Source organism: Cotesia glomerata, linkage group LG10 (genome assembly GCF_020080835.1).
Source record: "Cotesia glomerata isolate CgM1 linkage group LG10, MPM_Cglom_v2.3, whole genome shotgun sequence".
NCBI lineage: Eukaryota > Metazoa > Arthropoda > Insecta > Hymenoptera > Braconidae > Cotesia > Cotesia glomerata.
In genome coordinates, this window is record NC_058167.1 from 12,566,462 (window position 1) to 12,587,734 (window position 21,273).

The window sequence follows — 21,273 nt, forward strand, 5'->3', positions numbered from 1 at the left end:
AAAAAAAATAAGTAAATGATTATTGTGTTTCATATTTATTTTTAATTAAATCATTAAATATATTTAATTTTGTCAAAATATTTTTGAGCGCTACTGTATATCAGATATAACGTGGCTTGTCACGACGATAGCGTCGCCAATTTACAACGGGTCTTTAACAAATTCAGCATACTTATTCTATAGATAGATAACGAAGTCAAGTTCAAAGATGAGCTTAATCCGTTAAGTAATTTAGAAATTCCAGGATTTCAAAATCTTCAAAATCATAAAAATTCATATTTCTTCACTTTCTCACTCGAATAATTTTGAATGGGATAATGTATTGAATCTCTGTAAATTGCATCTGAAAGCTCTTTAAATAAGTTTCAATTTGAGTACCATATCATATCAACGGTCTAATTAGCAATTTGTCTAACTCCTTATTTTTTAACATTTTGATGTAGCAATAATTCAATTATAAATTATTTTAATGATTTAAACCTAAATATCATATCTCTATTAGATATTAATGATATTAAATGGTTTTTTAAAGTGATAATAAATTTTGAACTAATTGTTTTTTTCTTACAAATAGAAGATTCTCTAAAATGGAGTTAGACAATTTGCTAATTAGAACTTCAATATGTGTAGTCTCAAAATTATGTCCTATTTTGCTATTCCAATTATGAATTTTACTGTCGCACTGGTTTTTTTTTGTATTCTTTAGTATTTTTTTTTCTTTCATTTTTTTTATCTAGTATTTTTTTTTTTTTTTTTTTCATTCATTATCTTCTCTCTTTTAAATCTTAAATCTATCTTCTCTTTACAGATGCTATTTATTATATATAAACATTCTACACATGAAAATGTAACATATTCTTGTAGATTGCCTAGAGCGTTTCTTTAAAAATAAATAAATAAATAAATTATGAAATCTACTTGCATTTTGGCTGCCGAATGGCCTTTTTGAAATTGAAATGTCTCCTACAAACTAATTAATATATTTTATAAAAATTATTACTATGCATAATTTAATATTACATTTAAAAAATAACCAACTTGAATAATAATAGCAATTTTATAAAATTATTACCTCATGTAATAATATTAATTTACCAGGATTAGTTAAATAAATATAAGGGTTTAAAGAAGATGATGGTGTAAAATTTAATAAATGACTTGTTGCAGGTGAGGTAGGCAAGGAAATGTACATAGTAAATCGCGGACGACTGCAAGTGGTAGCAGACAATGGGAAGACTGTGCTGGCAACACTAAAAGCCGGCTCATACTTCGGGGAAATCAGCATTCTCAATATGGGGACTGCAGGTAAAGAGTGCGGTAAATATTCCAAGCAGCCAAGGGGGCCTTGTCAAAGCCACGAGCGCTGTCCCCCTCGTGTTTTCATTAGTGATCAGATCAGTCATATTATTATTAACCATAAATATCCACCAACTAAAATTATCCCTCTCGTCGTTGAGCAAGACGTCGAGAAACCGGGTATGAGCCGATCATTAATGATACTTACTCTTCTCTACTACAATGTATCACCAAGATACTCATTACTCAGTATATTCAAATATTCTTGTCTGGTAGTTTATTATTATACATATATTTTCTATAATCGACGTTTGGTTCAACCTTACTTACTCTTAATTACGTCCACTGAGTGTACTTGTACACCCATTGCTCCTTGGCTATTAACCTTGTCAAAAAAAAATTTTTTAAAAATAGTTTATCAAAACATTAAGTACACCATTAATGCTCCTTCCTTACATTTATTCATTCGCCTTATTTTTCATCTCGCTCTCTCGGTTGTAGTTTAATTAATCGATTATGACAAACTGGCTCGAGTGAACTTGGCATTATTTTTAACTTTCCAATTACGCGTAATATAACAGTTTCCATAAGAGCAAATACCAGCTAAAGTATAAAACATTTTTTTTTTTTTTTTTTTTTTTTTTTTAATTAGTATATAATTAAAATAAACTCTAATGAGAAATTTTTTTATTGTCGCGGTATTCATAGTGCAATATATCTCTTAAAAAAAAAAAAAAAAAAAAAAATTATAATGCAATATAATTATAATTAACAAGATAGGCAGTTTGTCTTGATCAACTTATACCGCAAATATATTTTTTTACTTCCCCTGTTCTACTTATAATTAAAGCTATGCATATTATACTCTCGAACAAATTAAAACACGCTATTTTTTATACTATACTATAAATACTTTTTACATATTTACCAAAGGCATTTATAATTATTAGTATTTATATTTATAATAATAAAAATAAACTGATTAATTAATTAAATGCCTGTGGTTAAATGATTTATTTTATATTATATTAAAATTGATTTGCACCACACTCTATTATACTTTGGCTCACATATTTTGTCTTACATATTTAACTCTACTGTACGTAGCATTTTAAAATAATAAATAAGTAGACATATTTGTATTTTTAATTATTAAAAATTTGTATGTGCAACTTAATGATACAAGTATACATTATATACATATACACATAAGAGAAAGCTTTTTTTGTACATTTATCTTTGTAGTTATATTTTATTTTTATATATCGTACGTATGATGTAGAGTCTGAAGTATATATGTTTATATATTGACACAGATATATAAGTGTATATACATTTTTATACATTATATGATGCATTTGCTATGAGTAGAGTTGGGCATTTCAATTATTTTATAGAGAGCTAATGAAAAAGTAATATTGACGCTGCGGAAAAATAATTTAAAATATACGTCTATAATAACAATATTGTAATCGATGTTCCATATTCTGGCTTACGCTGGCTGGACATGGTATATCGATAACTGATCGGGATTATTCCAAGCAAAGTGAGGATCTGATGAGCGGTGATGCGAGATACTACCTCGTGTCTGCCATTCAAAGTGTTTAATTTTCAAGAGTATCGACATTTCTATGTCAAGAAGTCATTTCCGTAACGTCCATTTGCATATACATTGTTTATGTATACAATATGTCTATATTTAGTAACAAATATATCTATATTAAGGCTGTGGTATTTTTACATGAACAAATGTTTGTTATAAAAATTTTATCAGCTATTTTATGGCCATAGAAAAAAATTATTAATTTTTTATTCTAGAGTATATTAAGTTTTTTTTTTATCTTTTCCAAAATTATAGATGAAAAAAAATTATTACTCTAATCAGGTCTAAATTTTTCTATAATTAATTTAAATCAGGATATTGTAGACCAAAATGATGTTATGTTTTTTATTTCATTTATTTTTTACCTTAAAATTTTCCAATATAAAAACACATAGTCCTTAATTTACAAAAAATTACTGCGCATGACATTTTTAATATACAAAAAAATTTTTTTATTTTTATATTCAGAGTCCGTAATAAATAAAATGAACCATATTCAATTAAATATATTAAAAACCTCGTCAACAATATGTTTAAAAAAAATTTTTTCTTCTATTATTTTTTAGTTAATAGTGACAAGTAACAAATTATCAACAATAATCTTTAAATAAACACGAGGTTTCAGTCCGTGCTTTTTGGAAGATACTAAATATAAAAAATTTTAGTCTACAACATTTTGATTTAAATTAATGATAAAAAAAATTTTAATTGATCATAATTGTAATGAATTATATCACTTAAGAAGTAATAATCATACAAAAATAAAATTAGGGTTTAAAAATCTTCCAAAAATATTTAGTAATTTTTGATAGAAATTTTTTTTTGTCTTTCGAAATTTTTGATAGATTTAAAAATCAGTAGAGACTCTTAAATTAAAATCCTCCAAACACTTATTCATGTAGACAAAAATATTAGTAGAGAAAATATCATGACCCTATTGTATATATTTACATCTATATCTATATAATGTCTATTCTATAAATTATCTCAAAAGCATCCTCATTTTCTTGCTTGTGTCCGATAATATCGACATATATGTTCTTCTGCCGTCAATATAATTATTATTGATATATTATACGCTCATCAATAAATTTCTGAAGGATCATTCTTTGAGCCATGATACAGTAACTTTGGCATGAAGTTAAAATACGTATTTTTAACGTTTAAGTTTAGTATAATACAAGATGCTTTTAGTTATTTTAATATTTAAATTTATTCGGAAAAGTTTCTACGTCGAAATATTATTTTAAAAACATACTTGTATACATCTCTATTCTGAGAATATAATTCTTACCGTCGAAATAGAACTTCCTTTATTAAAAGCTTTGTTTTTTTACAGTTATTGAATATTTGTCTTTTTTTATACTCGAGAGATATAAAAATATTTTCCATTTGATTTTTTATGAAAGCAAAATCACTTACATTTCCGTCAGAAATATTCTGAAGTACAAATAAATTTTTAAGCTCAAAAAATGTAATCTTTGTAAATCCATTTTAATTAAATAGCAGTAATACCCTTTTTTTTTTTTTTTGTAAATACAATTCATACCGATCAAAGAATAAATTGAAATTCTCTTCGATATGTAATTTGTATAAAAAAAATTATATATCTATTTTATTCTAAAACATCATCAATTTGTAGCCGTTTAAATAAATGACAAAAAAAAAGATTTTTAAAGCTTGCGGTCTTATCTCGTAACTCAAATTTACCTTCTGTAATAACTAACAGATTTTAGTTTTCATTTTTTGAGTATTGATTTGCAATCCCGCTAAATTTTTGATATTTAAATAATTAAAAGTGTCTTTTAAAAATTATTAGCTTGAAAATAAATTGACTTTTTGTAATTTTGATAATATTATTTAACAAATTTATTAATTTATGAATTATAATATTAAAAAAATTAATTTTATAAATTTTTATGCCGCCGGGATTCGAACCTAGATCTTTTGAGTGTATCTTATATGGTTTTTGCGCGTTGCCAGTATCTAATTATTGATGAATCAATAAATGAAATTTAAAGACAATTTATTTATTAAATTTGAGTAATATTTTAGATTGAATTGTCTAAATATATAATTTTTAAAATTTTTCCTATAAAATTAATTAAAAGTATAAATTACTTTACAAAAATATAAAATCCAAGTGCGTATTATAATGCTCAAAAGTAAAGCCGTAAAACGAAAATTTAAATCTTGACTAACAGTTCTCAACTTTGTAGAATTAAAATTAACATATTTATGTTTTTGAACCACTTGAAGATTAAAACAACAGCAAATATTACAAACAGTTGTATATGAACTATCCGCCGCTTACTGTCGGGTTAATGCACCTAGCACATTAGACATTACATTACGTCGTTTTGGCTCCGCTTATTCTACGGAGCAAAGGTACCGTACTTGCAAGTAGAGTACGTAAACATAAGTCCTACTTAGTAGTCCGCTAGTGTACTTGGGATAAAGTTTTCATATATATTTAAAGACTTTTGAATATATTAAATGCTTATTATTGGGAATAAAATCACATCTTTGGTATTTGAAAAGAGTTATTGTTGACAAAGACGTTTTATGGATTAAGAATAAATTTATCTATTCGTTAATAAAATTATGAGTAAAAATAAAAAATATCGGGTAGATTTTTCAATTTTTTTAGAGTTTCAATTTTTGAAACTAACTTTAGACTGCTCTTAAAATTTATAAAATTAAAAATTATACATTCAGTGAGAATTGGAATTTATTTAATGAGTTATTTAGAGATAAAAAAAAGTAATTATTTTTTATATTTTCACTGCTTTTAAATACAGTCAAAAAATTAACATAACGTAAATTGATGAAAGTACATTAATTTTAATATAAAATTTAAAGAATTTAGTTAAAAATTATAATTTTTAAGTTATTTTAAAAAATCTCGCAAAATTTCGATTTTTATAAAAATGAAAAAATTTTTAAACATTTACAATTTTTAAACTAATAGAACAATTCCCTCATTTTTTAAAGTTCATATCTATATACACAAAAACTTTTGAGCTAATATTTTTTTCCGGCATAATTTTATAAAATAAGACACATCACAGCAAAATTTTATGTAAATTTCAACATAAAAATTTATGAGAATTAATTTAGCAGATATTTGATAATTTTAAGAATTTTTTTTACAAATAAATTATAGTAAAAAAAAATCAGAAAAAAATTGACAAGTAGAGATTTTAAAAAATTTTAAATGCAATTTTTTAAAAGTAATTTTTCAGAAAAGGTTTATTTGTTAAATAAAATATATTACAGCAAAATTTTATGTAAATTCCAGCATAAAAATTTATGAGAATTAATTTAGCAGATATTTAATAATTTTTTTTACGAATAAATTATAGTAAAAAAAATTGACATGTAGAAATTTTAAATGCAATTTTTCAGAAAAAATTTATTTGTTAAATAAAATAAAATAATTATCTTAAATGCCATTAAAAATTTATATTATTTATCTTTACGTATTAAAACATTTAAAAAAATTTTTTTTTAATTAAAAAAAAGTAATTTAAATTTTGATGATGAGCGTATAAAATATAAAAAAGAGGCAAAAACTAAATTTATTATTTATTATTAAAATTCTTATTATTAATATTATTTTTATAAATATTAGAATGCTCGTGATATGTTATAAGCTTGATGAACATCCCCCGATAACCGATAAATGGCTACATTATCGCAGGTAATCGACGAACAGCCAGTGTAAGGTCTGTCGGTTATTCCGACCTCTTTGTACTGAACAAGAAAGACATGTGGGACGTGTTGAAGGAGTATCCAGCAGCGAGGGTGCGGCTTGAGGCTATTGCGGTAAAAAGGCTTGAAAAATACAAGCGAGCGCCACTTGAAAAAGGTATTGTATTAAATAAATTTAACTTTAACCTTCAGTAAACATTTACTCTGCATCATAAATTAATCACACTTTTATTAGCAGATAACTCTTTTTTGAATTACTGTGCAGCGGCGATGGGAAGAAGCCAAAGTACTCCGGGGTTAGTCGAGTCCGAGGGACAGATTACCCTCGAAGAGATGTGGTTAGCACCCAATGAGTTACGTACTCCACGGTCGCTATTTTCACCGAGTCCGAGTCCTATCACCGCTTCATCTCTTCATGGCCTACGTGCTGGAGTTGATACAGCTGTTGATACAAATACTATTGGAACAGCCGCTGCGGCGGATAGAACACGGGCTGCTGCTGATAGTCCAATGAGTGCTACTAGTAGTGCTCGCAGTAGTGAAGACCAAACTGCACGAGTTCCACACTCAACGACGACGCAGCCGTCGATAGGCCGGCAATCGACCCATTCTGGTGAGTGCGTCAGCAGTTTACCAAAAAATAAAAATACAATTTAAATACACCCTTTTTTCCCTCTCGCTATTCATGTTTTACTTATGATTCATTAATATTTTATTGAGTCAGTCGCGGGGTAGTAATGACTAAAGTTGGTTACTCCAAAAGTATACACTGCTACACAGAAAAATGCAAAAAAAAAGATTTTTTCAAAATTTAAGGCTAATAGTGCCTCTCAACAAATAAGCCACAATAAAATAATTTCATTTTAAAAATTTCGCGCTATACATTCTATTTTATTGTAAAAAGTTATGAAAATTAAGTTAGCCGACATTTAAAAATTAAAAAAGAATTTTTTTATTGAAAAAATGACTACAAAAAAAAAAAAAAGAAAAAAAAATTGTCATTTGTTAAAAACTTGAAAAACTGTAAGTGCAATTTTTTAAAAATATTTTTTTGTTTTAATTTAATTATTAAAAAAAAATCAAAAAATTAAAAACGTCGGCTAACTTTAGTATGATAAAAAATTAACTCCAGATGTCAATCTTATTTTATTATGCAAACAATTTTCGTTTAGCGTCGGATTGCCAATTTGAACTCTACAATAATAAAGAAATAAGAATTTTAATATAGTTTTAGTGATAAAAAGTCTAAACTCGATAAAAAAAGAATTGAACCGAATAATAATATCTGAAACTTTTTAAAAAGTTCCAAGTACGACACTTGTAAAAAAATTTGATATGAATGAATCATCAAAAAATTTAGAATCAATTGTAAAAGTTCCCAAGCATTCTCTGAATATATATTTGTATATTTTTAAAAAAATAGGTATGACTTGCAATAGTATGACACAATTAATGTCTGAGGGTGCAACGACACCGCTGCTGGGTGTTAGCAGTCACGAGGCGTTACTTGCTGAGATAAAACGGCTGAGAGAGCGTTTGATATGCCTAGAAACGGAGAACGCAGCGATGAGCGACAAGTTAAATCAACAACAGTGGGCAGTGGAGCACAGATTAGCGGAAATAGAGATGCAGATATGCGGAGCAAGTTCGACCTCGAGTATCGAGGACACGGAGCGTAATCGCGAGAGCATCATTTAACGAGAAATCTGGCCGCGTAAAGAACGCGGCGATACTAAAATGGAGCACATCAGGCGATACATGGAAGGTACAATGACCGCTCCGACGACACCCTGTGGGTTATCAATAGGCAGTCCCAGTCAGCGTTTATTCGACAGCGAGAGCGACAATGAAAATGATCCGCATCGTCAATTGGGAACTTGTAATGGTTACAATTCCCATCCTGGAAGCAAATCTAATTTACTCCTCTGCATGCAGTGCGATATGGAGTCACGGGACTGCTCCTACCGTCCACGTAAGTCGGTCAATAAAACCGGGAGGTATCTAGAGGAGGAACGTGCTCTGAGGTGCCAAGAGTGCTACGCCGCCCAGCAGATTTCCACCGACGATCGCTGCATACACTGTGATATTATGACTCACGACGAGCAGCCGGATTTAATCTGCTTCGGCTATGAAGATGATGCAGATGATCGCACTACTGAGGAAGAAGGGATTGTCCTGTGTTCCAAGTGCGAAGAACCCAGTACTACTGAAACCACTGAGAGTCCTGGGCAAAATGGATCAGGAACTCAGCCCTCGTCATCCAGTGAAGCCGGTGGTGCCTATCCCGTTGACGCGGTTGTTAAAATCCACGTTAATGATAAGTCTTTCGACGGCGACTCTGATGACACTAATGATGATTCAAGTGCGCCGATTAATAATCGCGAATTCGAACCCGTTGATAGACTATCGCCAATTGTTGAACACGTGCAAGCGGTTGATAATAACGACGCTAATGGAGCTATAAATGAGTCGAACAATCCGGGATTTAATGCCCAGCATAGTAGTAGATATTTTAGTAGTATGCTAGTGCTTTTTTTGTAAATATTTTTATTTAATATTTTATATTTATATTCATTTTAATAATCATAATAACGATGATAATAGTAGGTATTATTATTGTTTTATCATAATACAATTATCGCATTTTTTACTGCGATAGACCATTTATTTGGTAAATATTATCGGAAAAAATAAACCGGAAAAAATAGACCTGGATAAAATATTAAAGGTATGAAAATAATTTTATTACACCCACAATTTTTCTGAAAAATAAGCTCCTCCAGAATGATCGATCCATTTTTTGTTACAAAAAATATTATTATTATTATTATTGTTCTAATCAGGTCTAAATTCTTCTATAATTAAATAAAAATCAGGATATTGTAGACCAAAATGTTGTTATGTTTTTTTATTTCATTTATTTTAACATGCTTGACGTTTCGCCAGTTTTATTCTGACATCATCAGGCACCTATGTGTTTACAAGCAAATAAATATTAACAATTTTTTAAGTCAATTTATACATAATACAAAAGTCAAAAAATTTTTTTTCAATAAATACCTTAAAATTTTACAATACAAAAACACATAGTCCTTAATTTACAAAACATTACTGCATGTTAAAATAAATGAAATAAAAAAACATAATAATATTTTGGTCTACAACATCCTGATTTTTATTTAATTATTATTATTATTATTGTGCTTAATATATGACTCATTTTGACTCATTTTTCATTATTATTCCTTCAATATTTTATCAGTATGAGGTCTCATACCATCAGAGAAAATCTATAGGTAAAAATACAACAATTAAAATTTTATTTCGATAATTTTTATTTGAGAATATGTAAAGATATAATTTTTTTTTTTTTTTTACTCAGTGTAACTTTTTTCGGTAAGTGAAAAAATAATTCGGACAGCCCAGACCAGGGCTCGAACCTGGATCTTTTGGTTACGCGCTAAATGCTCTACCAATTAAGCTATCCGAGACACCGTCCATCTTTGTTACCATCTTTGTTTATGCTCTTTATTAATGATTATTATTATTATTATTTTTATAGATTTTTTTCTGACGTAAGTCATTGAAAATTTTCAGTTTATTGGCTATCCAGTCTAATACAACAATTTTTTCTCTAATTATTCATTATTATTATTATTATTTTATAATAATTTTAATGAAATAATATAAATTTTTCATAACTTTAATATTTGTTCCATGTCTATTTTTTCCGGGGTTAATTTATTTATAATAATATTTTACGGTAGACTTCAATTAATTTTTATGCACTGTAAATAGAAATACTGCCAAAATAAAATTGTCTTCGTTTTGCACGAATAATAATTTAGATTAGAAATGAATATAAGTGATAATTTAATGGACGCTTGAGAATAAAAAATAATAATAATTATTATTGTAAGGATTAGAAAGAAAAAAAATTGATAATTGAGAGAAAAAAAAATAAATAACGAGGGTAAGCAGGAAAGTGTGAATTGCACTATTAATTATTTAAACACGATTACCGGCTCGTGTTCGGGACCAAGAAATGCCTGAATTCGCAAATAACAAACTATAATGTCTACCCCCTTTAAGAATGAGTACAAGGACTGTGACAGGATAATCGATTGATTGCCGTAGCCATCAGCCAGAGAAGAAAACTTTAATAGCAGCATTTATCTGATGAAGAAATAAAATAAAAAAGAAGAAAGGAAATAATTTGAGAAAAAAAAGGTTGCCCTTGATGAATTTATCCATTTCTTAATTCTAACAGTGTCATTAATCTCCATTTGTGTGTTAATTGACGAGTGAATATTATGTATGCTGATGATATTAGGTGCACTGTATTGTCGGTATAAGCAAACTACATTACCGCTTTGACCTTGATCATTATAAATACTAGTAATTATTATTATTATTATTAATTGTCGTAGCTATTACCGTAAAATGATGATACTGAATAAATAATAATGATAATTACGGTAGTCTTGTCAATACATAAATTTATATTATAATGATGATGAAAATTATGATTTATGATGCCGATTGATAATATTTTACTTAATTGGTCTGAGTGCACCTGTACTCATCAATTACGGAATTCATAACAATAATAGCTATCTTTGCAATAAAATTTATAAATTAATTAGCACTGATGAAAATAATTGAGTGAATGACTCACTCGTCAATGAAATTTCTCACGCCCCCAACAATTGGCAAGGGTTTTTTATTATGTGATTCAATCATGTGTCGACTGCCTTTCACAATACAACGACGTCATTAACAAATAAAAATACATAATTAGAACAAAAAAAAAAAAATAAAAATATGGTGAACGTAATTGTGAAGAAAAAAAATTAAATTAAATTAATAATAATAATAGTAACGTAAATTAATTCCTGAACGTGTCGGTTCACGGCGACAATATTTTATCGATTTGCAGATAAAAATAATAAAAAAATAAAATTTATAATTAAAAGTAAATATTATTCTACTGCCACGTTATTTATGTTTTTTATAAGAGTCTTGTACGATGCCAAGAGCTCTGTTTGTACATTGATAGTTCAGCATCGTAAAATTAAATCAGTGAAGAAATTAATTTAAAATTTATTGTAAGCACGTTTCACACTCGTAATTTATCTAATGTACGAACTAAAGCACTAATTTAATGTACGTGTATCATAGAAAACTACCCATATGATTTATTTATTATATTTATAAGGGATGATGAGACTTGAATTGTATAATAATAAATTTATAATTTATATTACACTAGTTTTAATAAATAAAAAAATAATCGTAATAATAAATCAATATTATTGCAGATAAATCTAGATTTAATAATAAAATATCGCGTTACAGATGCCATAAGGGTGTATAATAAAAATCATATTTTTTTTTGTCCAAAAAAAATTTTTAGTATGAAGAAAAAATTTTTTTTGCATTTCTGCACGTTTCATACAAAAATAAGTTGATTCCAGAAATAAATAATTTTTTATTTTTTTTCTTATATAGTCATTTAGTTAATATAGTCTAGGTTTTTATTCTTGAAGACAATTTCTAACAAAATCATTTACTATTTATTTTAATTGCCTTTCTTTCATTATCTATCCCTTCCGTGCAGTCAAAATCTAAGTTTTTATTCTTTAAAATAATTTCTTACAAAAATTATTTTCTCCATACTAAATCGGCTTGGGACTTAGAATAATTTCCCATTCTTTTAATTCTTTTAAATTTATTTTCTTTTACTCGTTAAACTCACTCGGCTTCAAAATAATTTCTCACACTCTAATTTTCTAATTTAATCAAAAATTTGGTAACATAAATAAATAAGATAATTAAATAATAAATCGCCGCAATAATCATAATAATAGTTTATATTAATTTTTAAGTAATTAATAAAAATAAACCATAATACTCAAATACAAAAAGTAAGACCTTGGTCATACATCCCAGATTATACTCAGTGATATCTGTAGTGAAAAAAAATTTAAGATAGTAGCTATAAAAATCCCGATTATACTGCGTGATATCTAGATTATACTCATTATAATCTGGATTATACTCATTGAAATCTGGATTATACTAGCTACTAATCTGAGATGATATCCAGTGTCATCTTGTTTTTTCCGTGAAAAAAATTTTTTTTTAGGAACCGACGTATTCTTTTATGAAATGTGCAGAAATGCAAAAAAAAATTTTTCTTCATACTAAAAATTTTTTTTGGACTTAGAAGAATTTTTTTATACGCCCTTATGGCATCTGGAACGCGATATAAAGAAAGAAAGAGAGCAAAGAAATGAATTGAAATATTAGTGTTAAAAATATCCGAAAAACACGGCAGTTACAAAACACGATAAAAATGTCAAATAAAAAATAAATTAATTACAGTTGGGAGCGTAAGATTTTGTTCAATGAATCACGTACACATTAACAGAAGCGTTTTGTTCAACAAACAATTCAAACTCATCAGTTAAATTGTTCATAATCTAGATAGAAAACAATCGGATTTTATCAATGTGAAATTGTATCAATGGGATATGTGAGTGAGTCTGTCTGTCTATATCTACATATATGAATGCTTTTAAAACGGAGTAGAAAGAAATTATCAAAGTTGACGGAAAAGAAAACAAAAATAAATAATAAAATAACGAATACATGGAATTAATACTCGAAGCTAGTCAAAGTGATTTAAATGTTTAGATGTATCAATTGATCGAATAAACCCATTAATATGGTGAATAAATAAATATATATTTATTTATTTATTTACAAATTAAATAATTTCACGAATCAAGCGAAACGAATTTATGCGGCACCGCAGCAAACAAACAAACTCATCTATAAAATAAAAAAATAAAACAAAAATATTAATGGTTAACAATTTTCATCATTCACTCATTAAATAATATATATCTATATATTTGCGTATAAATATGTAGATATGTTTATTTATTGATTTTATTACTAATTTTATTAATGTTGCGTCACAACTCCTCGTGTTTATAAAAAATATTTAAAAAAAAGAGAGAAAAGCTAAAAAAAAAATAATTTTAAAATTTAACAATTAAGTGGAATAAAAATTTGGATGTAAATATTCGATGCTAAATAGGATAGATCTGTAATTTAAAAATGATAATCAATCTTTATATATATATATATATATGTAAGGAGAAAATGTCTCGCGTCACAAGATATTTATAATTATTGATCATAATTATTATTATAATCATAATAATTATTTTGGACTCACCTGTAATATCATAAAGCGTATATTGATTATGTCATAAACCGTCAAGTGCCCATCCGTACAGATTATTATTTGACGGTTCGTACTGGTAATAGTGCTAGTACTTGCGACAGCTAAAATGCAATAGACATAAATGCCAAACAACGGTGTTGCAGTCTTCCTACTATACTAATACTAATACTACTACAAAATACATATGACAAACGCTACTCGATAAAATTGGTTGATGTCAACATATGAAGTATAAAGAGAAACAAAAATAACATAACAGAAAATGATAAAAAAACAAAAAAAAAAAGTGAATCGGTTAAATATTATAAATTGCGTTCCAGTTTTTTCTTCCCTACCAATTTTGATCTCAATAAATATAAAATTTCAATCATACTGTATTTGTACTATATTATTGTCACACTGGTAATAATAATAATAATGAAAACAATTATTATTAATGTTATTATGATTATTATTATCACTATTATTATTATGTTATTAGTTATTATTAAAATAGTATTTCTTATACCTTATATAAGAATTTGAATATAAATAAAATAAAATATTGCAACAATTTATTTATTTATTTATTTGTGAAGAAATACCCTCGGCAACTTACAACAATATCGCGTTCCAAATGCCATAAAAATTAATATTCATCTACACTGAGAAAAAAAAATACTTTTACTCAATTAACAATTTCTTGGTTCAAAAAACTCGCTGACGATCAAATATTCTATTATTATTAATTATTAATTTCTGAAGAGAAGAACATCAATATTTATCTTTGGATAATAGATAAACAACAGAATAGCTTTATTTAAATTAAGTAAAAATTATTTCAATCAATTTAACAATTTCTTGAGCTAAGAATATATTTTCTTGAAAATTTTCAAGAACATAAATTCTTGTATCAAGAAAATTTTCTTAATAAAAGTATTTTTTTTTCTCAGTGTAAAAATGATATTTATCAATTGTATTTTCTAAAAATACTATCGTAGTTATTATTAATCTGGTTAATATTTTTTTTTTTCAGTAACACGTTTATAATTAATCATTAATTTTTCAGTTGAACCCTTTCACCTTCAAAAATCGAGATAAAAAAAATTTTTATACGCCTTTTTGGCTCCCGGGACTTACCTCAGATCGGCTGCCCAATTTTAAAACACAGTAACTGACAATTTTAAGATTTAAAAAAAATTACTTGAAATTAAGATCTAAGCGTTATAAGAAATGCAACAATACTGAAAAAAATCAGGTATAAAAATTTTACAGTTACTGTGTTTTAAAATTGGGCAGCCGAGATGTCATAAGGGCATATAATAAAAATTCTATTTTTTTTTTCAGTCCAAAAAAAATTTCTAGTATGGAAAAAAATTTTTTTTGCATTTCTCCACATTTTATGAAAAAATACTTCGGTTCCTAAGAAAAATTTTTTTTTATACGCCTTTAAGGCATCCGAGGTTCCCAGGAACCATAAGGGTGTATGAAAAAAATTTTTTTTCGGGAATCAACTTATTTTTTAATAAAACGTGCAGAAATGGAAAAAAAAAAAATTTCTCCAAACTAAAAATTTTTTTTGGACTTGGAAAAAAAAATAGAATTTTTATTATACGCCCTTATAACATCTGTAACACGATATATTACATTTTCATGTGTAGAATGTTTAGTAATGATTATATATAATAAATAGCATCTTTAAAGAGAAGATAGGTTTAAGAAATTAAAAAAAATTTTTTTTAATTTGAAAGAAGAAAAAAAATTATTAATGATTGATAATTGATAATATATAACTGATAGTTAATAATCACTATTTGTATGTACTCCTACGCTTATTTAATTAATTTGATTTTCAACCGAACCAAGAAAAAATAGAGTCTCTAATTCTACCAAAAAATCCTTTTTTCTTTTTCGGGCACGGCTCTACCTCGTTAACACTGCCGCGATAATTAGTCCACAGCTGCGGCAAATTAACACAAACCGCACCACCGCCTCGATTGAATTGAGTGTTCTGTAACAAGGATAATTGATCCGTAGTAACAATTTAATTATTTTTTTTTTTTTTAATCAATATTTTTTCAACTTGTGTATATTAATAGCAATTAGCAACCATCCAACAATAATTTACCGCTCTATTGATGTCACCAATGCAAACCCAATTACGATTCTTTTTGTTGGTCTGCGTTACAGCCCATTTGGAATGATCCCGTGAGCTTTTAAAGTCTACATTCGCTGCATTTAATACTATCGAACGGACGTTCTGTACCCTGGAGTGAAAAAGTAAATATTGTCCAGGATTAATTACTGTAACAAAGCCATGACATTTCAATAACAATCCCGATAATAATAATTGTTATTATTACTTGGATCCACTGCATTCAGAAGGTAGTTTTCCGCGTCCATTCAGCCATGTCTCTGCTAATAAATCCGATTTTAACTCTGGTGCTATCAAGTCGTCGTATAACTCTAAAAGAATTGTTTTAATGTTAGTCATTACTTTTTATGGGATTATTTGTCATAGATCAGAAATTCTATTTTAGTGTCTGAATATTCAACAAGTTAAGTTTAATATTCAAGTTTACGCTCATTTTAGTGAATAATAAATTTTGTTACTTACTATTCTATGTCCATTAATAATATTATAAATTAATTACTTTTTGACATTCATAGTCTTGAAAGTTATCAATTTTTTTTTATTACTTTTAAAATTTTTAGGACAAAGTATTTAAATTCGTGAATCATGCAGTTTTTATCTTCCCATTAAAGTTCATTTAAAAGACTTCGTAGATTTTTTTTTTTTTAATTATTATCAATTTTTTTCACTGTTAAAACTTATATTTTTAAACAGTGACTCTTCTTTTAAAAAATCATCGATTATAATTATTGAAAAATTAATTAAAAAACTGATTTTTGAAATAATATTTAAAAATAGTGAATTTTTTATCTTAAAATTTACTTGAAAATTTTTTTGTAAATACTAACTAACAACAATTTCAAATAACTTTTTTTTTAATTTATATAATGTATAAAAATTGATTTAAAAAAACAATTTTCATAAAGTCAAATTGTAATTTCAAATAATTAAATGAACTATCAAATTAATCTTGGAATAATTTAAAATTAAAAATGAATTTTTTATCTCAAAATTTACTTAAAATATTTTTTTGTAAATACTAATTAATAACATCTCTAGATACATAATTAAAAAATGACCTTGTATCTTGAGAACTATTGACATTTTTAAAGATATAAGCTCATCCCGATGTTACACTCATCGAGACCTTTCATTTGAGTACCCACATCAATTTTTCATATATTTTATATATTTATATACATGTATATATGAAAAATATATCAAAAATGCATGTGGGTACTCAAATAAAAGCTCTTGATGAGTGTAATATCGAGATGAGCTTATATCTTTAAAAATATCAATAATTAAGAAAGTACAGTGCAATTTAACATAATTGAGAAACTACCTTGTATCTTGTGAACTATTGATATTTTTAAAGATATAAACTCATCCCGATATTACACTCCTCAAAACCTTTCATTTAAGTACCCACATCAATTTTTCATATATTTTATATATTTTATATATATGTATATATGAAAAATATATCAAAATGCATGTGGGTACTTAAATGAAAGCTCTTGATGAGTGTAACATCGGGATGAGCTTATATCTTTAAAAACGAAAATATTTAAGAAATTGCAGTGCAATTTAATATAATTAAGAAACAACCTTGTATTTTCTGAACTATTGATATATTTAAAGATATAAGCTCATCCCGATGTTATACTCATCGAGATCTTTCATTTGAGTACCCACATCATTTTTTCATATATTTATATATATTACATATATGTATATATGAAAAATATATGAAAATGCATGTGGGTACTCAAATGAAAGCTCTTGATGAGTGTAACGTTGGGATGAGCTTATATCTTTAAAAACGTCAATAATTAAAAAACTACAGTGTAATTTAACTAAAGTCATTATTTAATAAAGCAAAATTTGATTTATTTATACTTCACATAGTGACTGCAAGATTGCTAGTTTAAAATAATTAAATAAAGTTTATAAACTATCAAATTATTCTTGGAGTAATTTAGAATAAAATAGACGTATGAATAATTTATAAAATAAATCGCATCTTAATATTCAAACCCTCAAGAGTTATGAATATGTATTTAAATAATTATTTCTAATTAATACTAAGTAAGTTGTTAATAAAATTCATGAACTACCTTTCTGCCACTTGTCAGATTTAGCAAACGAAATAAATTCTTGTCTTCCAGAAGAAACTATTTCTTCTTTATGAAAGTAAGGGGCTTTTTTCGGCCTCACATGTTTGGATGCATTAACAAGGCTCGGGTATTCGTTAACCATTATTTCTGGTAAATTGTACCGGTATGTCATTATCTGATTGTACATTAACTGTAGACCAACAGCGTTCATCTGGTTGGAGCCCATCGATATACACAGGAAACTCTGCCCATATAATTGTCCAGACTTTGGATACGCATACTCGCCATCGGGCACATCATTATCAACATCCATATTCATATTACCATCATCATTATTATTATTATGATCATCATTAGTATCTCCAGCTTCTCTCTGTTCCGATTGTTTCAATTTTCGGGATTTATTTTCCGTTCCAGTTTTAGGCACAGGTGGATAACTTGGTACACTGTGAATCAGCCAAAAGCCGCGAGTGTTATCAGTCATCAACACACCTTTGGTATGTCCGTATCTAACGGTACTTTGATTTTTATTTGGTGCTTGATCATTGTATAAAATCCATAATATATCTGGCGCCAAATCCTAAACAAATAAATTATAAAATTCGTTTTATTAATATTCTAGCCAGTATTGATTTTTTGTCAGAACTTGTAACTAAAGCCAATAATTTTCTATAATTGCTGCTATAAATTTACTAAAATTTATTTAGGACACATATCAGTAATTAATATTTGATAATTTTAAATTATAACAACTTTTTGCTTATCGACAATCTATTTACCAAATTGTCTAACTCCATTATAAATAATCTTCTATTTATACGAAAAAAACAATTAGTTCAAAATTTATTATCACTTTAAAAAAGAATTTAATATCTTACAGAGGTATAATATTTTGATTTGGATCATTTAAATAATTTATAATTAGACTATTGCTTTGATAATTTAATTAAACTGTAATTTTTATCTAGGTTGTACAGAATTTTTTTATATTTATTAAAAAGTAATAATTGTATTACAGTTTAAAATTCGGGGAATTTAATAATAAAAATATCAGTTTTAATATTCGAAGCGGATTAATTATTCAACTCATACCCAGATTTTACTGATAGATTTTAATAGAATTAATTAATATTGTCCTGAATTTTAAAATTATTAAAAAAACGAATTGAAAAAATGTAATTTTTAAAAATAAAATTGATATTTTAAATTCTTTTCATTCAAATTCAAGCATTTTTAAAATGCAATTTTTTATTTTTTGATACTGCGTATGTTGTTTGTGTAATTTAAATAAAAATAAAATTATAAAATTAATATTTATAAAACGTTGAGAAAATTCTAATTGATAAAAATTTATTTTTTTAGATAAAATTTTTGACGTTTTTAAGAACTTTAAAATTGTAAGATAAAAAATTCTTTAAAATTTATCTTCAAAAGAAGAATATTTTAAACCTATTGTTATTCTCACATCTTTGTACAATAAAGATAAAGTTTTTCCTGGCACCGAATCCTTGGATCCGATTTCTTTTTTCGATAATTGCCATCCATTAGCAACTGTGTCACTAGTTATGTAAAGATACGCTAGACCTTTTCGGATAATTGGATCACTACTTTCAGAAGTTTTTGGTACTTTATACAAAACATACCTGTCAAAAGAGAAAAAATAAAAAAAAAATTAAGTAAGCTGTCATCTAAAATTTTTTTTTATTGAAAAAATTATCACAAAAAAATAAAAATAAAATTTCATTTGTAAAATACTTGAAAAACTTTAAGTGCAATTCTTTAAATATAACTTTTAATTCTAATTTAATATATAAAAAAAATTAAAAACGTCAGCTAACTTCGGTATGAAAAAAAAAATAAAATGAAAATTAATTTAGCAGATATTTTATAATTTTTTTAACAATTAAATTATGTCAAATAAAATGAGAAAAAAAAAGTTGACATTTAGAAAGTTAAAAAAATAAAAAATGCAATTTTTTAGAAATAGTTTTTTGGAGCAAATTTATTTATTAAAAAATAGTAAAAAAATTTTTATAATTTTTTTTTTATTTAAAAAATCATTACAAAAAAATTTTCATTTGTAAAAAACTTGAAAAACTGTAGGTGCAATTTTTAAAAAATGTTTTTTAGTTCTAATTTATATTAGTAAATGAAAAATAATCAAAAAATTAAAAACTTCAGCTAACTTCAGTATGAAAAAAAAAAATAAAATAAAAATTAATTTAGCAGATATTTTATAATTTTTTTAACAAATAAATTATGTCAAATAAAATGAGAAAAAAAAAGTTGACATTTAGAAAGTTAAAAAAATAAAAAATGCAATTTTTTAGAAATAGTTATATGGAGCAAATTTATTTATTAAAAATAGTAAAAATTTTTATAATTTTTTTTTATTTAAAAATCATTACAAAAAATTTTCATTTGTAAAAACTTGAAAAACTGTAGGTGCAATTTTTAAAAAATATTTTTAGTTCTAATTTAAATTAGTAAATGAAAAATAATCAAAAAATTAAAAACTTCAGCTAACTTCAGTATGAAAAAAAAAAATAAAATGAAAATTAATTTAGCAGATATTTTATAATTTTTTTAACAAATAAATTATGTCAAAGAAAATGAGAAAAAAAAAGTTGACATTTAGAAAGTTAAAAAAATAAAAAATGCAATTTTTTAGAAATAGTTTTTTGGAGCAAATTTATTTATTAAAAAATAGTAAAAAAATTTTTATAATTTTTTTTTTATTTAAAAAATCATAACAAAAAAATAAAAAAAAATTTTAATTTGTAAAAAACTTGAAAAACTGTAGGTGCAATTTTAAAAAAATGTTTTTTAGTTCTAATTTATATTAGTAAATGAAAAATAATCAAAAAATTAAAAACCTCGGCTTACTTTAGTATTATAAAAGAAATTATAAATGAATAATTACCAGTCGACATCATTGCCAGCTTCGTCCTTGCATTGTAATTTATTTTGACCACTATTAACAACACCAGTTGTGTAAATTATTAACAAAATGTAAGCTAAATACATTGTCAAGTGCGCGCGCTGATAAATGGATTCAAAAATCTACAAATCATCGAATCCGAGTTAAATGTCAAGACTTTTTTTCCACCAACTGCTGGCGCTTTTGGTAGTGTCAACTAGTCAGCTGACGGAGCTGATGTTTTATGTT

The 21,273-nt window shown here is 26.0% G+C and overlaps 3 protein-coding genes across 11 annotated transcripts in view; 2 read left to right on the top strand and 1 right to left on the bottom strand.

The window, feature by feature from the left end:
• LOC123273300 (cGMP-gated cation channel alpha-1) overlaps window positions 1–8,311 on the top strand; it is a 41,694-nt gene extending 33,383 nt beyond the window's left edge. For 4 of the 9 annotated variants that reach the window (XM_044740682.1, XM_044740683.1, XM_044740684.1 and 1 more), the window contains 4 exons: window positions 1,168–1,317; window positions 6,603–6,770; window positions 6,849–7,226; window positions 8,037–8,311. In XM_044740682.1, the coding sequence (XP_044596617.1) occupies window positions 1,168–1,317; window positions 6,603–6,770; window positions 6,849–7,226; window positions 8,037–8,311 (971 nt within the window). The remainder of the gene's footprint in view (window positions 1–1,167; window positions 1,318–6,602; window positions 6,771–6,848; window positions 7,227–8,036) is intronic. The other 5 variants (XM_044740686.1, XM_044740691.1, XM_044740688.1 and 2 more) reach the window with 5 other exon arrangements.
• Window positions 8,312–8,350: 39 nt separating this feature from the next.
• LOC123273303 lies at window positions 8,351–9,169 on the top strand. Its single transcript, XM_044740694.1, has one exon. It carries the CDS (start codon window positions 8,351–8,353, stop codon window positions 9,152–9,154), a length of 804 nt encoding a protein of 267 aa, XP_044596629.1. The 3' UTR covers window positions 9,155–9,169.
• Window positions 9,170–15,647: 6,478 nt separating this feature from the next.
• Window positions 15,648–21,264, bottom strand: LOC123273302 (plancitoxin-1). The gene is made up of 6 exons (XM_044740693.1): window positions 21,028–21,264; window positions 19,570–19,747; window positions 18,105–18,684; window positions 16,214–16,316; window positions 15,979–16,117; window positions 15,648–15,861 (listed from the first exon to the last, which is right to left on the bottom strand). Exons 1-6 carry the CDS (start codon window positions 21,129–21,131, stop codon window positions 15,703–15,705), a joined length of 1,263 nt encoding a protein of 420 aa, XP_044596628.1. The 5' UTR covers window positions 21,132–21,264; the 3' UTR covers window positions 15,648–15,702.
• Window positions 21,265–21,273: the final 9 nt, after the last annotated feature.